The 21,383-nt window shown below is 51.5% G+C and overlaps 1 protein-coding gene and 2 long non-coding RNA genes across 3 annotated transcripts in view; all 3 read left to right on the forward strand.

The window, feature by feature from the left end:
• Window positions 1–21,383, forward strand: part of LOC144948246 (uncharacterized) — a 41,336-nt gene that overhangs the window by 13,251 nt on the left and 6,702 nt on the right. The window contains exons 3-8 of the mRNA XM_078877670.1: window positions 447–784; window positions 2,032–2,143; window positions 2,712–2,809; window positions 5,651–5,788; window positions 10,735–11,905; window positions 20,913–21,037. Coding sequence (XP_078733796.1) covers window positions 447–784; window positions 2,032–2,143; window positions 2,712–2,809; window positions 5,651–5,788; window positions 10,735–11,905; window positions 20,913–21,037 — 1,982 coding nt within the window. The remainder of the gene's footprint in view (window positions 1–446; window positions 785–2,031; window positions 2,144–2,711; window positions 2,810–5,650; window positions 5,789–10,734; window positions 11,906–20,912; window positions 21,038–21,383) is intronic.
• LOC144948325 (uncharacterized) lies at window positions 12,621–13,946 on the forward strand. The gene is made up of 2 exons (XR_013640140.1): window positions 12,621–12,932; window positions 13,273–13,946. It is a non-coding gene; the product is annotated as an uncharacterized LOC144948325 (long non-coding RNA).
• Window positions 16,246–20,912, forward strand: LOC144948324 (uncharacterized). Its single transcript, XR_013640139.1, has 3 exons — window positions 16,246–16,278; window positions 18,921–18,947; window positions 20,808–20,912. It is a non-coding gene; the product is annotated as an uncharacterized LOC144948324 (long non-coding RNA).

The following is a 21,383-nucleotide window of genomic DNA, read 5'->3' on the forward strand; positions in this document are numbered from 1 at the left end:
CGGTTCAACAAAAAATGGAAGCATTGTTAAAACTCACAAGAAGAAATATTGTACATTTGCATGAAACACTGTAAACAAATACTGTATAGTAAATAAAACATGAATAATAAAGTAACAAATAGAAACATCCGTTTTATTTTCACCTGCCTTGAGTCCTGATGCTGGCTTATTACAAATTCAGACCTTGTTGGCGATGAGGCACCTGAATGCATGCGCCGCTTTTCGGAGGGCAATGAATGGCACCGAAATAGATGATCGTGCCGACTGGTATGCGTCGAACAAGAAGCGGGCGAAGCCACCGTAGGCAAGCGGCAGCTTAACTCCATCTACATCGAATGCTTCGTCGATGAAGCGAGGATCGATCAAAGATTACCTAATACCCAAGCTCGATAAGCGAACGAATGAGAAGTTTGAGCAGGCCATAGCAATGCATTACTTTGTCTCAGGCACGTCGTTCCAGCGGGTCGAGGAGGAGAACATGGTGATCGTTGAGAAGGCCCTTCGCCCAGATGCTGTGAAGGCCCTTCGCCCAGATGCAGTGCTGCCAAACGGGAAGTTGCTGGCCGGACCATTGCTCGACAGGGCGTACATTGACATGAAGAATGTTGACACCGTCCTGGACAATAAGACCGTTTACCTGACATCTGATGCGTGGTCAAACATCGAGAATGGTCCAATTTTGGACTACATGGTCACATCGCCGTCCACAATGTTGTTTCTCGAGTTGGTGTCCACTGGAGAGCAGACCCACAACGCTGACTGGATCACCTCGGATCTTCAACGTGTGATGGCGTCCCATCCGAAGACTACATTCGCTGGCGCAGTCACCGACAACACATCCACCAACAAGAATGTGTATGGAACAGCTCTCGAAGGCTCACCCATCCTATTTCCAAGGCTGTATGCCGCATGGTCTGCATTTGCTGGCCAAGGACATATTCTCTGTCACGAAGACGAGGAAAGCCGGCCAATCGGAACACACATACCCGATCGACTATCCGTTCGAGTACCTGCTTGAGTGCATCGTGGGATGCAAGGACACGGTCAAATTGTTTCACAACAGTCACGTTCTCAAGGCACAGCTGCAGGCTGAACAGAAGATCACAGGCGTTCAAGCTTTGGTCCGGCCGGCTCCTACACGTTGGGGAACGATCAAAGGCTGTTGCGAGACGCTGTTGTCGTCGGAGAGGATTCTGCATTCTATTGTCACAGCTCACGACTTCATCAAGGGGACGGCAGCTCAGAAATCCAAGCGCATGTGTAATGGATTCCGGAGACACTTTGTAGATGCAACTTCTTTATTCCAATACACCACTCCAACAGTCCTGATACACTGTTACAGCCTACGGACACAGCCTACTCCTAGCGTGCCTGACACTGGCTACGCTCTCGGGTCCTCCAGCTACAATTACCCGAGGGGAGGCTACCTGACCCGACCCAGCCAAGGTGCGGGTCTAGACTCTGGCTTCCACGGACCTCGCCCTTACAAGGGCGTAGAGCCGGGAGTCCCAGAGTCCCACCACTGGCCCGCACAGCGTCCCAGCCCTTACAAGGACAACGGGGCGAGGGGGTCCAGGGTCCTAAGCTGGCTGGTCTTGGGTCTTCAGCTGCGACTGGTCCCGATCGGCTGGGGAGGTCCCCTTTTATGCCCCTTTGCCCATCGAGGGGTGGCGTTGCGTGGGATCATAGATCCCCCGCAGCCCCTCCGTTGGTGGCGCCGAGGGGATTAGTTGTCTGGGGTCCTGAGCCCCCAGCAGCCCCTCCCCTCTTGAGCTGGCACGGCAGCCCCTCCCTTGGCGGTACGGGGTACCCTTGCAGATGGGCCCCGTCTACCACTGCCTGTAAGCGTGGCCCATCTACGGCACTACACGTGCGAATCAAGACCATCATTACGAGCGACAACTTGGTCTCTCTGTTGCAGAAGTCCCTTTGCAATTCTCACGCCCATCGAGGCATTGATTGTCAAATATCAATCCGATTCCGTACCAGTTTCTGAATTCTTACCGGATTTTCACGCCCACCCTGCTGAAGTTTGCCAAGCTGCACGAAGACGCTCATGTGAGCACTAAAGAGATCAACTACCTGATCAAGTTGGCAGCAAGTCGCTTTCAGTTCATGTACGGAAAGGCCCCCATGGACTGGCGTATCTGTTAGATCCTCGCTTCATTGGAGAGTGCTTGAGCCCGGCTTATCAAAAAGAGCTGGAGAACATCTTACTGGAGACACCGATCGACGATGAGACAGCGATTTAAAGCTTTCGTGACTGCAGGGATTCATCTTCTTGGTTCTTTCGGTAAAGTCACGTAGAATGGAAATAATAAAATAATAAAAATAAAACATAATAAAATAATTCTCACGACGTTTCTCGACAGACCTGTTCTTCACCTGAGGACGGCTGCTTGCGTTGTGGCCGAAACGTCGTGAGAATTATTTTATGATGTTTTAATTTTATTATTTCCATTCTACGTGACTTTACCGAAAGAACCAAGAAGATGAGACAGCGGTTGATGACGAGAGGCGCTCTTTACGCAGCTCACCGAGTACATCATTTAGACGCAGCAGGAGAAGGGTTGCCGGCAGGTTTAGATTCATTATGCTGCTCAAGGGACGTAAGACACCTTTGTTGCATATTGGCAGTCTGACGGCGTGGCCTGGCCTGATCTTCAGAAGATCAGCGTCAAGCTGTTCATAATTGGCGACATGTTCTACAGCCACGGAGCGAAACTTCTCAACTATGGGCTTCATGCACAGCAAGCTCAGGGACAGCTTGGCGTCCAGTTCGGTGGAGAAGTTGGTCTACCTCAAGAGCGTTCGCCCAATGCAGTTATATGTCCGAGGGTGATGACATGGACTCGTCGGAGGACACGTATTGATCTGGCAGTATTGCGAATAAAACCATGAGTCTTCTTGGTTCTTTCGGTAAAGTCACGTAGAAGGGAAATAATAAAATAATAAAAATAAAACATAAAATAATTATACAACGCAAGCAGCCGTCCTCACCTGAGGACGGCTGCTTGCGTTGTAGCCGAAACGTCGTGAGAATTATTTTATGTTTTATTTTTATTATTTCCCTTCTACGTGACTTTACCGAAAGAACCAAGAAGATGAATCCCTGCAGTCACGAAAGCTTTAAATCGAAATAAAACCATGAGGTTCAGGTTTATTAAGGTTTTTTCCACCCCTGGTCACCCTGTGCCCCATATAAATCCCAACGTTCATCCTACAAAGTCCCATCACGAGGGAGAAACACAAAGAGAAAAAAAAAGGTGCCCGTATTGAAACGGCTGTACACCGTATGGAGCCGAAAACTCAATTTCCCTGCACAAGAATACGGGCTAAAACTGTATGGGTCCACAGGTTTGCACTACCAAGTGGCTGTACCAGTGTCTCAGCACCAGTGTCTCATTACCTGTGTGTCACTACCCAATGTCTCACTAGCAGTGTCTCACTAGCAGTGTCTCACTACCCAGTGTCTCAGCACCAGTGTCTCACTACGCAGTGCCTGTACCAGTGTCTCAGCACCAGTGTCTCATTACCTGTCTGTCACTACCCAGTGTCTCACTAGCAGTGTCTCACTAGCAGTGTCTCACTACCCAGTGTCTCAGCACCAGTGTCTCATTACCTGTGTCACTACCAGTGTCTCACTACCCAGTGTCTCACCACCTGTGTCTCATTACCCAGTGTCTCACTACCCAGTGTCTCACTAGCAGTGTCTCACTACCCAGTGTCTCGCTACCCAGTGTCTCACCACCTAGTGTCTCACCACCAGTGTCTCACTACCCAGTGTCTCACCACCAGTGTCTCATTACCCAGTGTCTCACCACCCAGTGTCTCACTACCCAGTGTCTCAGCACCAGTGTCTCACTACCCAGTGTCTCACTACCTAGTGTCTCACCACCCAGTGTCTCACCACCAGTGTCTCACCACCCAGTGTCTCTCTACCCAGTGTCTCACTACCCAGTGTCTCACCACCCAGTGTCTCTCTACCCAGTGTCTCACTACCCAGTGTTTCTGCACCAGTGTCTCACTACCCAGTGTCTCACTATCCAGTGTCTCACGACCAGTGTCTCATTACCAAGTGTCTCACAACCCAGTGTTTCTGCACCAGTGTCTCACTACCCAGTGTCTCACCACCAGTGTCTCACTACCCAGTGTCTCACCACCCAGTGTCTCACTACCCAGTGTCTCACTACCCAGTGTTTCTGCACCAGTGTCTCACTACCCAGTGTCTCACCACCCAGTGTCTCACTACCCAGTGTCTCACTACCCAGTGTTTCTGCACCAGTGTCTCACTACCCAGTGTCTCACCACCAGTGTCTCTGTACCAGTGTCTCACTACCCAGTGTCTCATTAGCAGTGTCTCACTACCCAGTGTCTCACTACCCAGTGTCTCACCACCCAGTGTCTCACCACCAGTGTCTCTCTACCCAGTATCTCACCACCCAGTGTCTCTGCACCAGTGTCTCTGCACCAGTGTCTCACAGTGTCTCACTAGCAGTGTCTCACTACCCAGTGTCTCGCCACCCAGTGTCTCTGTACCAGTGTCTCACTACCCAGTGTCTCACTACCCAGTGTCTCACTACCCAGTGTCTCACTACCCAGTGTCTCTGCACCAGTGTCTCACTAGCAGTGTCTCACTACCCAGTGTTTGTGCACCAGTGTCTCACTACCCAGTGTCTCACCACCAGTGTCTCTGTACCAGTGTCTCACTACCCAGTGTCTCATTAGCAGTGTCTCACTACCCAGTGTCTCACTACCCAGTGTCTCACTACCCAGTGTCTCACCACCTAGTGTCTCACCACCCAGTGTGAGGGTGGGGGGGAGCTTCATGCAGCAGAGGATCGAACATAGCCAGTGATGTAAATTAATTTCCTAATTGCCCTGCCCCGGTGACGTCAAACAAAAACTCGCTCAAAAGCTGGAAACGCGGATTTTTGACGTCATGTCACGGCGCTGTGTCGTGACGTCATCGTCTGAACATCCGGGATACGCTTTGTTCATGTTTTTTTTTTAATCCGAACCTTTCTTGTTAAATCCTTTATTCTTTGGTTCTTTCGGTTAAGTCACGTCTAAAGATAAAATAATAAATTAAATTAGACGTGACTTAACCGAAAGAACCAAAGAATAATTCCTGCAGTCACGAAAGCTCCAAAATTAAAATCCTTTATATTAAGTTCGCTTGCTTGCTTACGACCGTGCAAATCTTTCGGTCGTTTTTTAACCCACTTCCCGTGATCCAATATAGCTGACATTTTGCACACAGACTCGTTGTGCGTGACAATTTATTTTCGTGAAAAAAAATTTCCATAACTTTACACTTTTTAGGAAATGTTTTTTTTTTATATTAAATTACCAATTGCTTAATGGTGCAATGCAATCATCTGACCCATAGGTGGCAGCCATCTCAAGCCAGAGGACGAGAGGACTCTAGCCGCCACGCATATAAAGGATTTATAGTGAAAAACTTTGTTTTTACGGGTTAATTTTTTTTATACTGCAGTAGGAGGAATTCTATGAGCTATGAAGCTTTTGTTGTTGTTGCCACAGATGTCCAGTCAGGGGTCGCGGGGTCAAGCGATCGTGGGCGCACGCCGGATGTGACGTTTTGTTGTCCTGGGTCGCGATGACGTCATGTTGAACTGGGGTGCAGCGACGTCATGTTATCCTGGCTCGCATTGACGTCATGTTGTACAGTGTCGCAATGACGTCACGTCGCCGGGTGTCGGAGCCGAGTTGGGGGTGCGGTGACGAGGGGGCTGGAGTTGCCTGCGGAGAGGAGGAGGTGATGGTGAGGATGGTGGTGATGGTGGTGGTGAGGATTATGGTGGTGGTGGTGGTGATGGTGGTGGTGAGGATGGTGAGGATGGGGGTGGTGGTGAGGATGGTGGTGGTGATGGTGGTGGTGAGGATGGTGGTGAGGATGGTGGTGGTGATGGTGGTGGTGAGGGTGGTGATGGTGGTGGTGAGGATGGTGGTGGTGGTGAGGATGGTGGTGATGGTGAGGATGGTGGTGGTGATTGTGGTGGTGAGGATGGTGGTGGTGAGGATGGTGGTGGTGAGGAAGGTGGTGGTGGTGAGGATGGTGGTGGTGGTGAGGATGGTGGTGGTGGTGAGGATGGTGGTGGTGATGGTGAGGAAGGTGGTGGTGGTGAGGATGGTGGTGGTGGTGAGGATGGTGGTGAGGATGGTGGTGATGGTGAGGAAGATGGTGGTGGTGAGGATGGTGGTGGTGATAGTGGTGGTGGTGAGGATGGTGGTTGTGATGGTGGTGGTGGTGGTGAGGATGGTGATGGTGAGGATGGTGGTGGTGAGGATAGTGGTGGTGAGGATGATGGTGGTGGTGATAGTGGTGGTGGTGAGGATAGTGGTGGTGAGGATGGTGGTGGTGGTGATAGTGGTGGTGGTGAGGATGGTGGTTGTGATGGTGGTGGTGGTGGTGAGGATGGTGATGGTGAGGATGGTGGTGGTGAGGATTGTGGTGGTGAGGATTGTGGTGGTGGTGATGGTGAGGATGGTGGTGGTGAGGATGGTGGTGGTGGTGAGGATGGTGGTGGTGGTGAGGATGGTGGTGGTGGTGAGGATGGTGGTGGTGAGGATGGTGGTGGTGGTGATGGTGAGGATGGTGGTGATGGTGGTGGTGGTGATGGTGAGGATTGTGGTGGTGAGGATTGTGGTGGTGGTGATGGTGAGGATGGTGGTGGTGATGATGGTGGTGGTGGTGGTGATGGTGGTGGTGGTGGTGAGGATGGTGGTGGTGGGGAGGATTATGGTGGTGGTGAGGATTGTGGTGGTGAGGATGGTGGTGGTGAGGATTGTGGTGGTGAGGATGGTGGTGATGGTGAGGATTGTGGTGGTGAGGATGGTGGTGGTGATGGTGAGGAAGGCGGTGGTGAGGATGGTGGTGATGGTGAGGATTGTGGTGGTGAGGATGGTGGTGATGGTGGTGGTGAGGATGGTGGTGGTGGTGAGGATGGTGGTGGTGGTGAGGATGGTGATGGTGAGGTTGGTGGTGAGGATGGTGGTGGTGGTGAGGATGGTGATGGTGAGGTTGGTGGTGAGGATGGTGGTGGTGGTGAGGATGGTAGTGGTGAGGATGGTGGTGGTGAGGATGGTGGTGGTGAGGATGGTGGTGAGGATAGTGGTGGTGAGGTTGGTGATGGTGAGGATGGTGGTGGTGAGGATGGTGGTGGTGGTGAGGATGGTGGTGATGGTGGTGGTGGTGATGAGGGTGGTGGTGAGGATGGTGGTGATGGTGAGGATGGTGGTGGTGGTGAGGATGATGGTGGTGATGGTGAGGATGGTGGTGATGGTGAGGATGGTGGTGATGGTGAGGATGGTGAGGATGGTGGTGATGGTGGTGATGGTGAGGATGGTGGTGATGGTGATGGTGAGGATAATGATGGTGATGATGATGGTGCCGAGGAGAGCGGCCTCGAGTGGCTGCTGTGCGGTAAACTCGGGACTTGGCATCACCCCAGCTTTACGACCGGCGTGTGTGTGTTGGGGGGTGCAATATGGTCAAATATCACCACCACCACCACCTATGGACACGGCCTAACAGCATGGCCGTCATCTAGCAGTGGATTGACGGCTATTGACCGGGTGATGATGATGATGCTGCTGTTGCAGCAATAAGCAGATACAGCCGGCCACGGACGTAGCAACATCGTTAAGATTGCGTGCGGTGCCCTGAACTAGGCCCCTATACCCGGAACGACCGACTCCGATGCAGAGGTCGCAACCGGGTACCCGATACCCGTACCCTACCCGATACCCGGCTACCCGGCCAGGTACGGGTAGCCGTTTGCGACCCTGGTGCGGCCGGGTACAGGTATGGGTAAGGAATGAAAACCTGTTTGCGACCTCTGGTTGGTGGGTGAGTAAGTGGGTGGGTGAGTGAGTGGGTGGGTGAGTGAGTAGCTGAATTAGTGAGTGGGTGAGTGAGTGAGTTCGTGAGTGGGTGAGTGAGTGAGTGGGTGGGTGGGTGAGTGAGTGAGAGGGTGAGTGGGTGGGTGAGTGTGTGGGTGGGTGAGTGGGTGAGTGAGTAGCTGAATTAGTGGGTGGGTGAGTGAGTGAGTTCGTGAGTGGGTGAGTGGGTGGGTGAGTGAGTAGCTGAATTAGTGGGTGGGTGAGTGAGTGGGAGAGTTTGCGACCCTGGTGCGGCCGGGTACGGGTAGGCCGTGAGTCACTGGTGAGTCACCGTGATTGTCACTCATTTCCCAACGTCTTGTCTCTTCTCACAATTCAAGTTCCTAGAATCAACCCACCCGCGCCTGCAACGTGGCTTCATCCCAGAGGTCGCAATCGGGTACCCGATACCCGGCCGGGTAGGGTACGGGTACGGCCGGGTACGGGTACCCGTTTGCGACCCTGGTGCGGCCGGGTACGGGTAAGGAATCAAAACCCGTTTGCGACCTCTGGTTGGTCGGTGAGTAAGTGGGTGCGTGGGTGAGTGGGTGAGTGAGTGAGTGGGTGAGTGAGTGAGTTTGTGAGTTCGTGAGTGAGTGAGTGGGTGGGTGAGTGAGTAGCTGAATTGGTGGGTGGGTGAGTGAGTGAGTGAGAGGGTGAGTGGGTGAGTGAGTGAGTGGGAGAGTTTGCGACCCTGGTGCGGCCGGGTACGGGGGGTAAGGAATCAAAACCCGTTTGCGACCTCTGGTGATGCTGCTGGGGTTGGGTAAGATGTGCAACAAAAACAACAGCAGCAGCAGCAGCAGCGTCGTGCGCGCGTGTGGAGCCTTGATGAGGGGGTGGGGGGAAACGGCCGACGTTTCGGGCAGTGGGCCTTTATCGAAGAAGACGCCGCTGTGGCTAGGAGATGGCTGCTGCTATAAGATTTCCACGTGGTGATAAGCCCACTTCGTTGAGCATATCGTTTGTGACGGACCAGGTCGCTTCTGAAAAATAGCTACATTGTTCAGTGGGTCCTTACCTGGTAACAACTTTATAAAAGTTGAGTTTCATTGCAAATAGGTCAGAGAGTGTCGAGTGGATATGAATCGGAATACAGTACCTCCTGTTCGTGTGTTATATCAAAGTGATGAAAAACATACAGCAATGCATATATTATCAGGGCAGTACACTACTATACGCTACACTATTCAGTACATTATACACTACACTATACACACCACTACTACACTATACACTGCACTACACTACTATACACGACACTTCAGAAAACACTACGATATATACTACACTTACAATATACACTACTACACTATACACGCACCACTATTATACACTACACAACTATACACTACTACATGGCAGAGGTGGGACAAAGTCATTGTTATGCAAGTCCAAGTCGAGTCGCAAGTCATCAAATTAATGACTCGAGTCTGACTCGAGTCCAAGTCACATGACTCGAGTCCACACCTCTGCTACATGGTACACTATACACTACAATACTACATTTCTATACACTACACTAAACAGGTCCCTGCGGGGTGGGCTGGTAGGAACGAACAAATGAATGGCTATAATAAAATGAAATGGCGGGGGTACGATACGAAGGGAGAGTTTGAGGCCTAGTTCTAGGCTTTAGGCCTAGCTGTAGGCTTTAGGCCGCAGTGAGTTAATTTTTAATTTAAATGTTTAAATTAAAAACTATCTCAGGGAATTATAAGGGAATGTTACACTTGTTTAGCCAGGAAAGCGTCACTGAGTCTAAAGGTTTTTGTAGTGTCCTGCCAAGTGTTTGCAGTAGGGGGCGATGTTGCTACACCTAATCGGACATCGGACGGACGGACGATATAATCTATTGTAGGCTGGTCCACTTCGTTCCTACCACTAATACTACACTTACAACATACACTACTATACACTACGCTATACTACTAGACTACACACCACTACTACACTATTAAATACACTATATACTGCACTTACAATATGCACCGCTACACTGCTCTACACTATACTACGCTATACACACCACTATTTTCATCAACCGCCATTCGCCACCAAGTGGCGGTGATGTCACCACGGCGCTTGTGCCAGGCTATGTGCACGTTGAGGCCACGTGAAGTGTTGAACGCCCGCTGGCAGGAGGTGAAGGGGATGACCCAGCAGGTGCCACGGGTCGACTGACTGAAATTTCAGTTTCATTTATTTTGTATAGCCCTGTGAACCATTCGGCTCTTGAATCGGGTGCAAACAAAAACATGAACAAGAACATCTTAAAGTGATTACGCGCAAACAGAAAAATCCAGGAAAAAACAGCACCACCTGTGCCCCTTACTGTGCCAGCTTGCTGTGTTTTAGCTGCCCGGTGCTCCGCTCGTTATTGTTGGAGGGCGACTGCCTCCAACTGCCCAGCAGCAGCGTCCTTCACGAGCCTCCTCCACTGAGGCCGATCTTGACACCGCTGGTACCAGTCATCGGCAAGTCCACTTAGCTCCATATCCTCCTGTACCACATCACTCCATCTCTTCTATAGCCCATGCCGCACCCATTTAGACCCCTCTATCCGGCCAAACAAAAGCTGTTTAGGCATGCGGTGGCTGGGCATGCGGGCCACACGACCCAACTATACACTACTATACGATACACAACTATACACGACACTGTACTACATTGATAGCTCATTTCTTTAATACTACTATTTTTTCGCGTGCTTTGTTGTCCTTCCCCCTGTACCTCCGATTGGCGCGGTTGGCTACGTACGATGATAAATAAGTTCAACGTACACACGTCGACACGCTTGTGCCCTCCCCCCCCCCCCGCTTGCAGGGCGCGATGTCGGACGAGAAGAAGCTGCTGCAGTGCCCCCTGTGCAAGTGGGTGCTCATCAGCCACGCGGCGCTTCAGGACCACATGAAGCAGCACGGGCGGCGGACCGAGGAGTACTACCAGTGCGGGTGGTGCTCCTACAGCATCTACTGCCGGCGCACGCTCAGCAACCACGAGAGGATGCACACGGGCGAGAAGCCCTACAAGTGCGCTACGTGCGGCAAGGTTTTCACACACTCCGGCTCCCTCAGAATGCACGAGAAGTCGCACACCTCCGAGAGTAGCTACGAGGGCCCCGTGTGCGCCAAGGTGTTCGCCAGCCCGGAGAGCGTTCGGGGCGAGAAGCCGTTCGAGTGCGACGCGTGCGACAAGGCGTTCGCGCACGCCAAGGATCTGTGCAGCCACCAAAGGGTTCACCTTTGTAAGAAGAAAGGCTACAAGTGCAAGCGATGCGAGAGGTCGTACACAATGTTGAGCAACCTCCGTACGCACGAGAAGACGCACGCCGACGACGCGCCGCACGCTTGCTCCGAGTGCGGCGCGGAGTTCACGGAGCTGGACAGACTGCGTCGGCACAAGAGGACTCACAAGGACAAGGAGCAGAAGCCACTGCTGTGTTCAGAGTGTGGCGAGGCGTTCACGGAACTGGACAGCCTGCATGAGCACGAGAGGATTCACAAGGACAAAAAGCCACTGCTGTGTTCAGAGTGTGGCGAGGAGTTCACGGAGCTGGACAGACTGCGTCGGCATGAAAAGACTCACAAGGAGCAGAAGCCACTGCTGTGTTCAGAGTGCGGCGAGGAGTTTATGGAGCTGGACAGCCTGCTTCAGCATGAGAGGACTCACAAGGACAAGAAGCCGCTGCTGTGTGCAGAGTGTGGCGACGCGTTCACGGAGCTGGACAACCTGCGTCGGCACGAGAGGACTCACAAGGACAAGAAGCCACTGCTGTGTTCACAGTGCGGCGAGGCGTTCACGGAGTTGGACAGCCTGCATCAGCACGAGAGGACTCACAAGGACAAGAAGCCACTGCTGTGTTCAGAGTGTGGCGAGGCGTTCACGGAGCTGGACAACCTGCATGAGCACGAGCGGTCTCACAAGGATCAGAAGGCAACGTCATCAAACATTAGGCAGCAGCAGGAGGACAGTGACATGGGTACAAACCCGCGTGGTCTGGAAATTCGCTAGATGTCCTTGCACTTGATGTGAGACAAGGAGTGGGGGATTATGGTAAAATAAAATATCTCTGGAATCACCAGAGGACACTCGTGGTAGAATTAACCGAGTAGCGTTTCTCCAAACACGGATCTGTCATCTGCAGACGCGATGTGTGTAGGCAGAAAACAGAATCTTTATTTACGGACTGGGCCTTGGCGATGGACACTGGCTATTCGGACGTGGAATGTCAACGTCACTGGGGAGGAAGGAGCCAGAGCTGGTGGAGGATTTGGAAAGGTACTGACTAGATATTGTCGGCCTCACTTCCACATACAGCATTGGTACTGGAACCAAACTTGTCGACCGGAGGTGGTCTCCTATTCCGGAGTAACCCCTGGCGAGAGGCCCTGGGTGGGTGTGGGTGTATTCACAAGCCCCCAGCTGGGTGCTGTTCAGTTGGAGTTTGTCTCAGTGGGTGAGAGGGTCACCTCAATGAAACTTCGGGTCTCAGATAGGAAAACTGACTGTTGACTGTGCTTGTGCACCACATATTAGTTCAGAGTATTCGGCCTTTTTAAATCCTTTATATTAAGTTCGCTTGCTTGCTTAGGACCGTGCAAATCTTTCGGTCGTTTTTTAACCCACTTCCCGTGATCCAATTGCTTAATGGTGCAATGCAATCATCTGACCCATAGGTGGCAGCCATCTCAAGCCAGAGGACGAGAGGACTCTAGCCGCCACGCATATAAAGGATTTATAGTGAAAAACTTTGTTTTTACGGGTTATACTTGTTGAAGATGGTGGGTGCAGTGCTTGACAGCGTGTCGCCGACCGACTCCATAGTCTCACTGGGCCACTTCAATGCCCACGTGGGAAACGATGGAGATACCTGGAGAGGCGTGATTGGGAGGAATGGGCCCCCTTGATCTGAACCCGTACGGTGCGATGTTATTGGGATTCTGCGCTAGTCACTGAATGTCAATAACAAATACCATGAGTATGAGAATAGGTTTTCTCCTTTTTTTCTGGCAACAAAACAGGTTTTAAGATATAATGGTAGGTTTTTACCCTTTTAACTGGTACAAAACTGACACCTTTATTCAAGGCATCATGTTTGCAATGACCACAACACAAGTAGTCAATAAAGCAAACAAAAAGAAGCAACTCTGATAAGGATAATAATATGCACTGTCCTTTAAGTTGATTGGCCCACACCCGAGACGGCTTTCTTTAGAGCTTAGTCCCCATTGGTGTAGGGCCAGATGACACCAGAAGGCGTACGCCTTCTGGTGTCATCTGGTGTCAGTTTTGTACCAGTTAAAAGGGTAAAAACCTACCATTATATTTTGCCACTGGTAAAAGAGATCTCATAGTGTAAAGGTTTTAAGATGTTAATACACCAAACTGAAACCTTTTACAAATGTAGTGCCATAGATGGGCCACACTTACCAGCAGTGGTGGACAGGGCTCATCTGCAGGTACCTGGACCCCCAGGGGAGGCGCCACTGTGCCAGCCCAAGAGGGGAGGGGGGGCTGCTGGGGGCTCTAGGATCCTAGACAGCTAAGCCCTCGGCGCCAGGCCCTAGGATCCCAGGCAACCCAGACAGCTAAGCACCTTGGCGCCACCAACGGGGGGGGCTGTGTGTGCTCTGTGGGATATCTGGGTGTGCACACAACCCCACCCCTCGATGGGCAAGAGGCATAAAAGGGTTGCTCCCTGGCCGATCGGGGCCAGTCGCAGCTGAAGATCCAAGACCGGCCAGCTAGGACCCTGGACCCCCTCGTCCCGCTTGTGCTTCTAAGGGCCGGGACGCTGTGCGGGCCAGTGGTGGGACTCTGGGACTCCCGGCTCTACGCCCTTGTAAGGGCGAGGTCCGTGGAAGCCACAGTCTAGACCTGCACCTTGGCTGGGTCGGGTCAGGTAGCCTCCCCTAGGGTAATTGTAGCCGGAGGACCCGAGAGTGTAGCCAGCGTCAGGCACGCTACAAGTAGGCTGTGTCCCCAGGCTGTGTTAGTACTGTTGGAGTGGTGTGTTGTAATAAAGAAGTTGCCTATGAAGAGTGTCTCTGGAACCCATTACACTGGTACTACAGCCCGTGTCCAGGGTGTACACACAACAGTAGACATCCCGCCGTGGCCTCGCAGGCCCGGCACCACACGGTGACATTTCCAGTCACTACATCTGGAAAAATTAACCCGTAAAAACAAAGTTTTTCACTAGAAATCCTTTATATGCGTGGCGGCTAGAGTCCTCTCGTCCTCTGGCTTGAGATGGCTGCCACCTATGGGTCAGATGATTGTCTGCCAGCATTAAGCAATTGGTAATTAAATATTTACTTTTTTTTTCCCTAAACAGTGTAACATTTTGGAAAAAATTTTCACGAAAATTAATTGTCACGCTCAACGAGTCTGTGTGGAAAATGTCAGCTCGATTGGATCACGGGAAGTGGGTTAAAAAACGACCGAAAGATTTGCACGGTCGTAAGCAAGCAAGCACGCAAGCAAGCAAGCAAAGTTAATATAAAGGATTTAAAAAGAACGGATGACACACTGTAACATAACAAATGTATGTTAATAGCTTACAAATGTCAAAGAGTCTCCACGTTTTAAAGCTTTCGTGAATGCAGGGATTCATCTTCTTGGTTCTTTCGGTAAAGTCGCGTAGAATGGAAATAATAAAAATAAAACATAATAACATAATTCTCACGACGTTTCGGCCACAACGCAAGCAGCCGTCATCAGGTGGAGAGCAGGTCTGTCGAGAACACAGAGTCTCGACAGACCTGCTCTCCACCTGAGGACGGCTGCTTGCGTTGTGGCCGAAACGTCGTGAGAATTATTTTATTATGTTTTATTATTTCCATTCTACGTGACTTTACCGAAAGAACCAAGGAGATGAGTCTCCACGTGTTCGCCATCATTGTCACCACGTGCCTGGAATCTTCTCCAGGTGGTCTCCAGAGGCACACTCCTTGTGGTATTTGTTGCAAATTCTCGGAAGTGTTAACGTGTTTTTGAAGCAACCTGTATATTTTTCGATTTAAAGCTTCTTTCGTGACTGCAGGGATTCATCTTCTTGGTTCTTTCGGTAAAGTCATCACGTAGAAGGGAAATAATAAAATAATAAAAAATATAAAACAATAAAATTCTCAGTAAAGTCACGTAGAAGGGAAATTATAAAATAATGAAAATAAAACAATTAAATGCAATTCTCACGACGTTTTGGCCACAACGCAAGCAGCCGTCCTCAGGTGAAGAAGAACAGGGCTGTCGGAAAGACAGCGTCTGAATGAGCACCACCAAGCTTGGCAGCGTATATTTAAGCTGGGTTGGAGGGGGAGGGAGCCTTGACAAAAGAATTTGCATATCAACAGAGGAATTTCGCATATTTATGGACAATGTGACTAATCCCATATCTGCATAGGCCACCGTGGGTGGGACCCTCTTTTAATGACTCATTGTACAAGTTCGTGCGTAAACATTGTGTAGATATTTTTCATTTAAAGCTTCTTTCGTGACTGCAGGGATTCATCTTCTTGGTTCTTTCGGTAAAGTCATCACGTAGAAGGGAAATAATAAAATAATAAAAAATATAAAACAATACAAATTCTCAGCAAGAACATTTTCTCTTGCCGGGTTAATTTCACGCCTGATGATGGTTCGCTTGTGTTGCAGTCGAAACGTCGTGATAATTTTATTGTTTTATATTTTTATTATTTTATTATTTCCATTCTACGTGATGACTTTACCGAAATAACCGAGAATATTTTGTAGATATTTAACACAAAACCCAACGCAGTCGACATAAAGGCAAAGATCGCCCGTGTAGCCCTCAAATACTGTTGGGGCAAGTGCCGTTAAGCGAGCGGCACTGCGGCAAACGGAGGTGGGTGGCCAGCACCACGCCCGGCCGCCTTTGTCTTCCCAGTGTTGGCGACGTTTAATTCCACACCACCGTTACACCAGATACTCGTTTGAGGCTGAGCCGACCTAGGGGAGACCCAGGGTAGACTCTGTGCCCCCTTGCCAAGATGGCGCTCGTGTTTTGCACAACTAAATGACGTCATGTCGCTCTTGTTTTTTTTGCGGAGGCAAATTAATCGAGTCATCAACATGACGTCACTTTAGAAAACGATTCAGGGCCGTTTTAAAAATAAAAACACATCATTCGGTGAGCTTAAAAGATAAGAGTAGATAATAGGCGACGTTTCGGGCAATGGGCCTTCGCATAAAAAAATAGGCGACGTTTCGGTCAAATTTTTGAGAGGCAACATATGACGTAATAACTGTACAAGGTAGCCGTGTCGATGACGACATTTGTGTATCCCGCCGCTGACGTCACGCGGGGACTGCGGTGGAGGTGGCGGCGTCGCGTCTTGGGAAACGGTGAGAGACGCGGAGACACAGACAGACAGACAGACACATACACACACAGACACACACACTGACACACACAGAGACACACACAGAGACAGACACAGACAGACACACACACTGACACGCACAGAGACACACAGAGACAGACACAGACAGACACACACACAGAGACACACACAGACACAGACAGACACACACAGACACACACAGACACACACTGACACAGAGACACACACAGACACACACACTGACACACACAGAGACAGACACAGAGACAGACACACACAGAGACACAGACACACACTGACACAGAGACACACACACAGACACACACTGACACACACAGAGACAGACACAGAGACACACAGACATACACACACACAGAGACACACAGACACACTGTCACAGAGACACACACACACAGACACACACTGACACACACAGAGACACACACAGAGACAGACACAGACAGACACACACACAGAGACACACAGACACACACTGACACAGAGACACACACACAGACACACACTGACACACACAGAGACACACACAGAGACAGACACAGACAGACACACACACAGAGACACACAGACACACACTGACACAGAGACACACACACACAGACACACACAGACACACACACAGACACACACACTGACACACACAGAGACACACACACAGACACACACACAGACACACACAGAGACACACATACACACACTGACACAGAGACACACACACCACACAGACACACACACACAGAGACACACATACACACACAGACACACACACTGACACACACACTGACACATACAGAGACACACACAGAGACAGACACAGACAGACACACACAGAGACACACAGACACACACTGACACAGAGACACACACACACAGACACACACTGACACACACAGAGACAGACACAGACAGACACACACACAGAGACACACAGACACACACTGACACAGAGACACACACAGACACACACTGACACACACAGAGACACACACAGACACACACAGAGACACACAGACACACACTGACACAGAGACACACACACCACACAGACACACACACAGGCACACAGACACACACTGACACACACAGAGACACACACACAGACACACAGGCACAGACAGACACACACACAGAGACACACACACAGACACACACACACAGAGACACAGACAGAGACAGACACACACACAGACACACACTGACACAGAGACACACAAACACCACACAGACACACACAGACACACACTGACACAGAGACACACAAACACCACACAGACACACACAGAGACACACAGACAGACACACACACAGACAGACATACACCACACAGACACACACACAGACACACACACAGAGAGACACATACAGACACAGACACACACACAGACACACATAAGACACACAGAGACACGGGCACAGAGACACGGGGACAGAAACGGAGACAGACAGACACGGGGACAGAGACACGGTGACAGTGACAGTGACAGACACAGGGACAGAGACACGAAGACAGAGACACGGGGAGACAGACACAGAGACAAACACAGGCACAGAGACACGCAGACACGGGGACGCGAGAGACGGACAAAATTCTCTCAACGCGTGAGATTATTTTTGTAGTGGGACAAATCGGGAGGACCCAGAGACAAATCCACGCAACCACGGGGAGAGAGAGAGACCCCAGGACCTCCTGCGTACCAGGCGAGGTAGTCAACATCTCCTAGCCCACCGTGATGATGATGAGAGAGAGACGCAGACTCCAAATATACAGCAGCAGCAGGCGTCAAGGTCGGGATCGAACCCACGACCTCCTGTACACCAGGCGAGATAGTCAACATCTCCTAGCCACCGTGATAATGATGAGAGAGACGCAGACTCCAAATATACAGCAGCAGCAGGCGTCGTCAGGGGTCTGGATCGAACCCACGACCTCCTGCGTACCAGGCGAGGTAGTCAACATCTCCTAGCCACCGTGATGATGATGAGAGAGAGAGACGCAGACTCCAAATATACAGCAGCAGCAGCAGGCATCGTCAGGGTCGGGATCGAACCCACGACCTCCTGCGTACCAGGCGAGGTAGTCAACATCTCCTAGCCCATCGTGATAATGATGAGAGAAACGCAGACTCCAAATATACAGCAGCAGCAGTCGTCAAGGTCGGGATCAAGCCCACGACCTCCTGCGTACCAGGCGAGGTAGTCAACATCTCCTAGCCACCGTGACAGTATTCGGGGGCAATGCTGCTGCTGTATAATCCCAAATTGAGTAATATGCAAGAGCGATTTCTCAGCATTGGTTGATGTTTAGTCCGATGCCGGCTACTTTGTGCGTGTGGCGGTCAGCGCTACGCCGCGCTACGAACCCGGCGACCCGAGTTCGATTCCCGCTCACGGCTAATATGACCGGTGACGATTATCTGAACCGGTCCTGGGCTTCCCCCAGGTCGACTCAGCCTCAAACATGGGGGAGGCAAGGCAGGCCCTTACGTGGTGCTGGCCACCCACCCGCTCGCGTGCCGTGTCGGCCTTCATCGGTGCTGCTACTCGCTAACAGCACTTGCCCCTACGGTCTGTCAAGGCTAAACGGGGGGGGAATCTCTGTCTTGGTTTGTTTCCGTGTCTACATAGGTGCCCGGACCACCGGACGTCGTGAAAGTATCCGCAAGCAGTTCCACGGCCGGGATTTCCACGCGTCGCGCAGACTCACACACTTACTCGCTCACTCTCACTCACTCACACTCACACACTCACTCTCACTCACGCTCTCACACTCACTCACACACTTACTCGCTCACTCTCACTCACTCACTCTCACTCACTCACGTTCTCACAGACTCACTCACTCACACTCACTCACACACTTACTCGCTCACTCTCACTCACTCACGCTCTCACACTCACTCACTCACACTCTCACTCACGCTCTCACACTCACTCACACACTTACTCGCTCACTCTCACTCACTCTCACTCACGTTCTCACAGACTCACTCACTCACGCTCTCACAGACTCACTCACACACTTACTCGCTCACTCTCACTCACTCACGCTCTCACACTCACTCACACACTTACTCGCTCACTCTCACTCACTCACTCTCACTCACTCACGCTCACACACTCACTTTCTCTCACTCACGTTCTCACAGACTCACTCACTCACGCTCTCACACTCACTCACACACTTACTCGCTCACTCTCACTCACTCACGCTCTCACACTCACTCTCACTCACTCACGCTCACTCACTCACGTTCTCACAGACTCACTCACTCACTCACGCTCTCACAGACTCACTCACACACTTACTCGCTCACTCTCACTCACGCTCACACACTCACTCTCTCTCACTCACGTTCTCACAGACTCACGCTCACACACTCACTCACACACTTACTCGCTCACTCTCACTCACTCACGCTCACACACTCACTCACACACTTACTCGCTCACTCTCACTCACTCACTCACTCACTCTCACTCACTCACGTTCTCACAGACTCACTCACTCACTCACGCTCTCACAGACTCGCATACTCACTCACTCACGCTCTCACACACTCACTCTCACTGACGCTCTCACACACACACTCACTCTCACTCACGCTCTCACAGACTCACACACTTAGTCGCTCACTCTCACTCACTCACGCTCTCACACTCACTCACACACTTACTCGCTCTCACTCACTCACGCTCACACACTCACTCTCTCTCACTCACGTTCTCACAGACTCACTCACTCATGCTCTCACAGACTCGCATACTCACTCACTCACGCTCTCACACACTCACTCTCTCACTGACGCTCTCACACACACACTCACTCACACTCTCACTCACGCTCTCACACACACACTCACTCACACTCTCACTCACGCTCTCACAGACTCACACACTTACTCACTCACGCTCTCACACACTGACTCACTCACACTCTCACTCACGCTCTCGCAGATTCACACACTCGCTCACTCTCACTCACTCACGCTCTCACACACTCACTCACTCACACTCTCTCTCACTCACGTTCTCACAGACTCACTCACGCTCTCACAGACTCGCATACTCACTCACGCTCTCACACACTCACACACTCACTCACTCTCACTGACGCTCTCACACACACACTCACTCACTCTCTCACTCACGCTCTCACACACACACTCACTCACACTCTCACTCACGCTCTCACACACTCACTCACTCACCCTCACACTCTCACTCACGCTCTCGCAGATTCACACACTTACTCACTCACTCTCACTCACGCTCTCACACACTCACTCACTCACACTCTCTCTCACTCACGCTCTCACAGACTCACACACTTACTCACTCTCACACTCTCCCTCTCACTCACTCACGCTCTCACCCTCTCTCACTCACGCTCACACACTCACTCTCACTCACGCACTCACTCACACTCTCACTCACGCTCTCACACACTCACTCACTCACCCTCACACTCTCTCTCTCACTCACTCGCGCGTGCTTCCTGTCGCGACCACGCAGGGGAGCGGTCGAGGTTGTTGCGACGATCTCCATCGCCCCCACCGTTACCCAGTCCTGGGCCTCCACGCCGCACCTCGGACGAGCTCGACCTGGCCGCCTCCCTAGCGAAGGCGCGCGACCCGCCAGCCGGCCGCACGGCCTTCTGGGGAGGGCGCCGGGCGACGAGCCGAGAGCCTCGTTCGCTGGGCTCCCAGGTCCCCGTCGCTGGGCTACACGAGGCAGCAATGACGGCAACCGCCGCCATTCACGCGACGGCCACGGAGAGGTCGCGGGAAGAGGGTGGCAGAGAAGAGCGTGAGGGAATGAGAGGCGGGAAGTGAGATGAAGGAAGTGACCAGCTCGCTCGCTCGCTCGCCGGCTCACTCGCTCGCCCAACTAATCGCCCGCCTACTCGCCTATCTGCTCACCCACCTACTCATCCACCTAGTCACCCATCCACCTACTCATCCTCCTACCCACCCACCCTTCTTCTCACCCACCTACTCACCCATCTACTCACCCACCTAGTCACCCATCCAGTCACCCATCCACCTACTCATCCTCCTACCCACCCACCCTTCTTCTCACCTACCCACC

Source organism: Lampetra fluviatilis, chromosome 48, assembly GCF_964198595.1.
Source record: "Lampetra fluviatilis chromosome 48, kcLamFluv1.1, whole genome shotgun sequence".
Lineage (NCBI taxonomy): Eukaryota > Metazoa > Chordata > Hyperoartia > Petromyzontiformes > Petromyzontidae > Lampetra > Lampetra fluviatilis.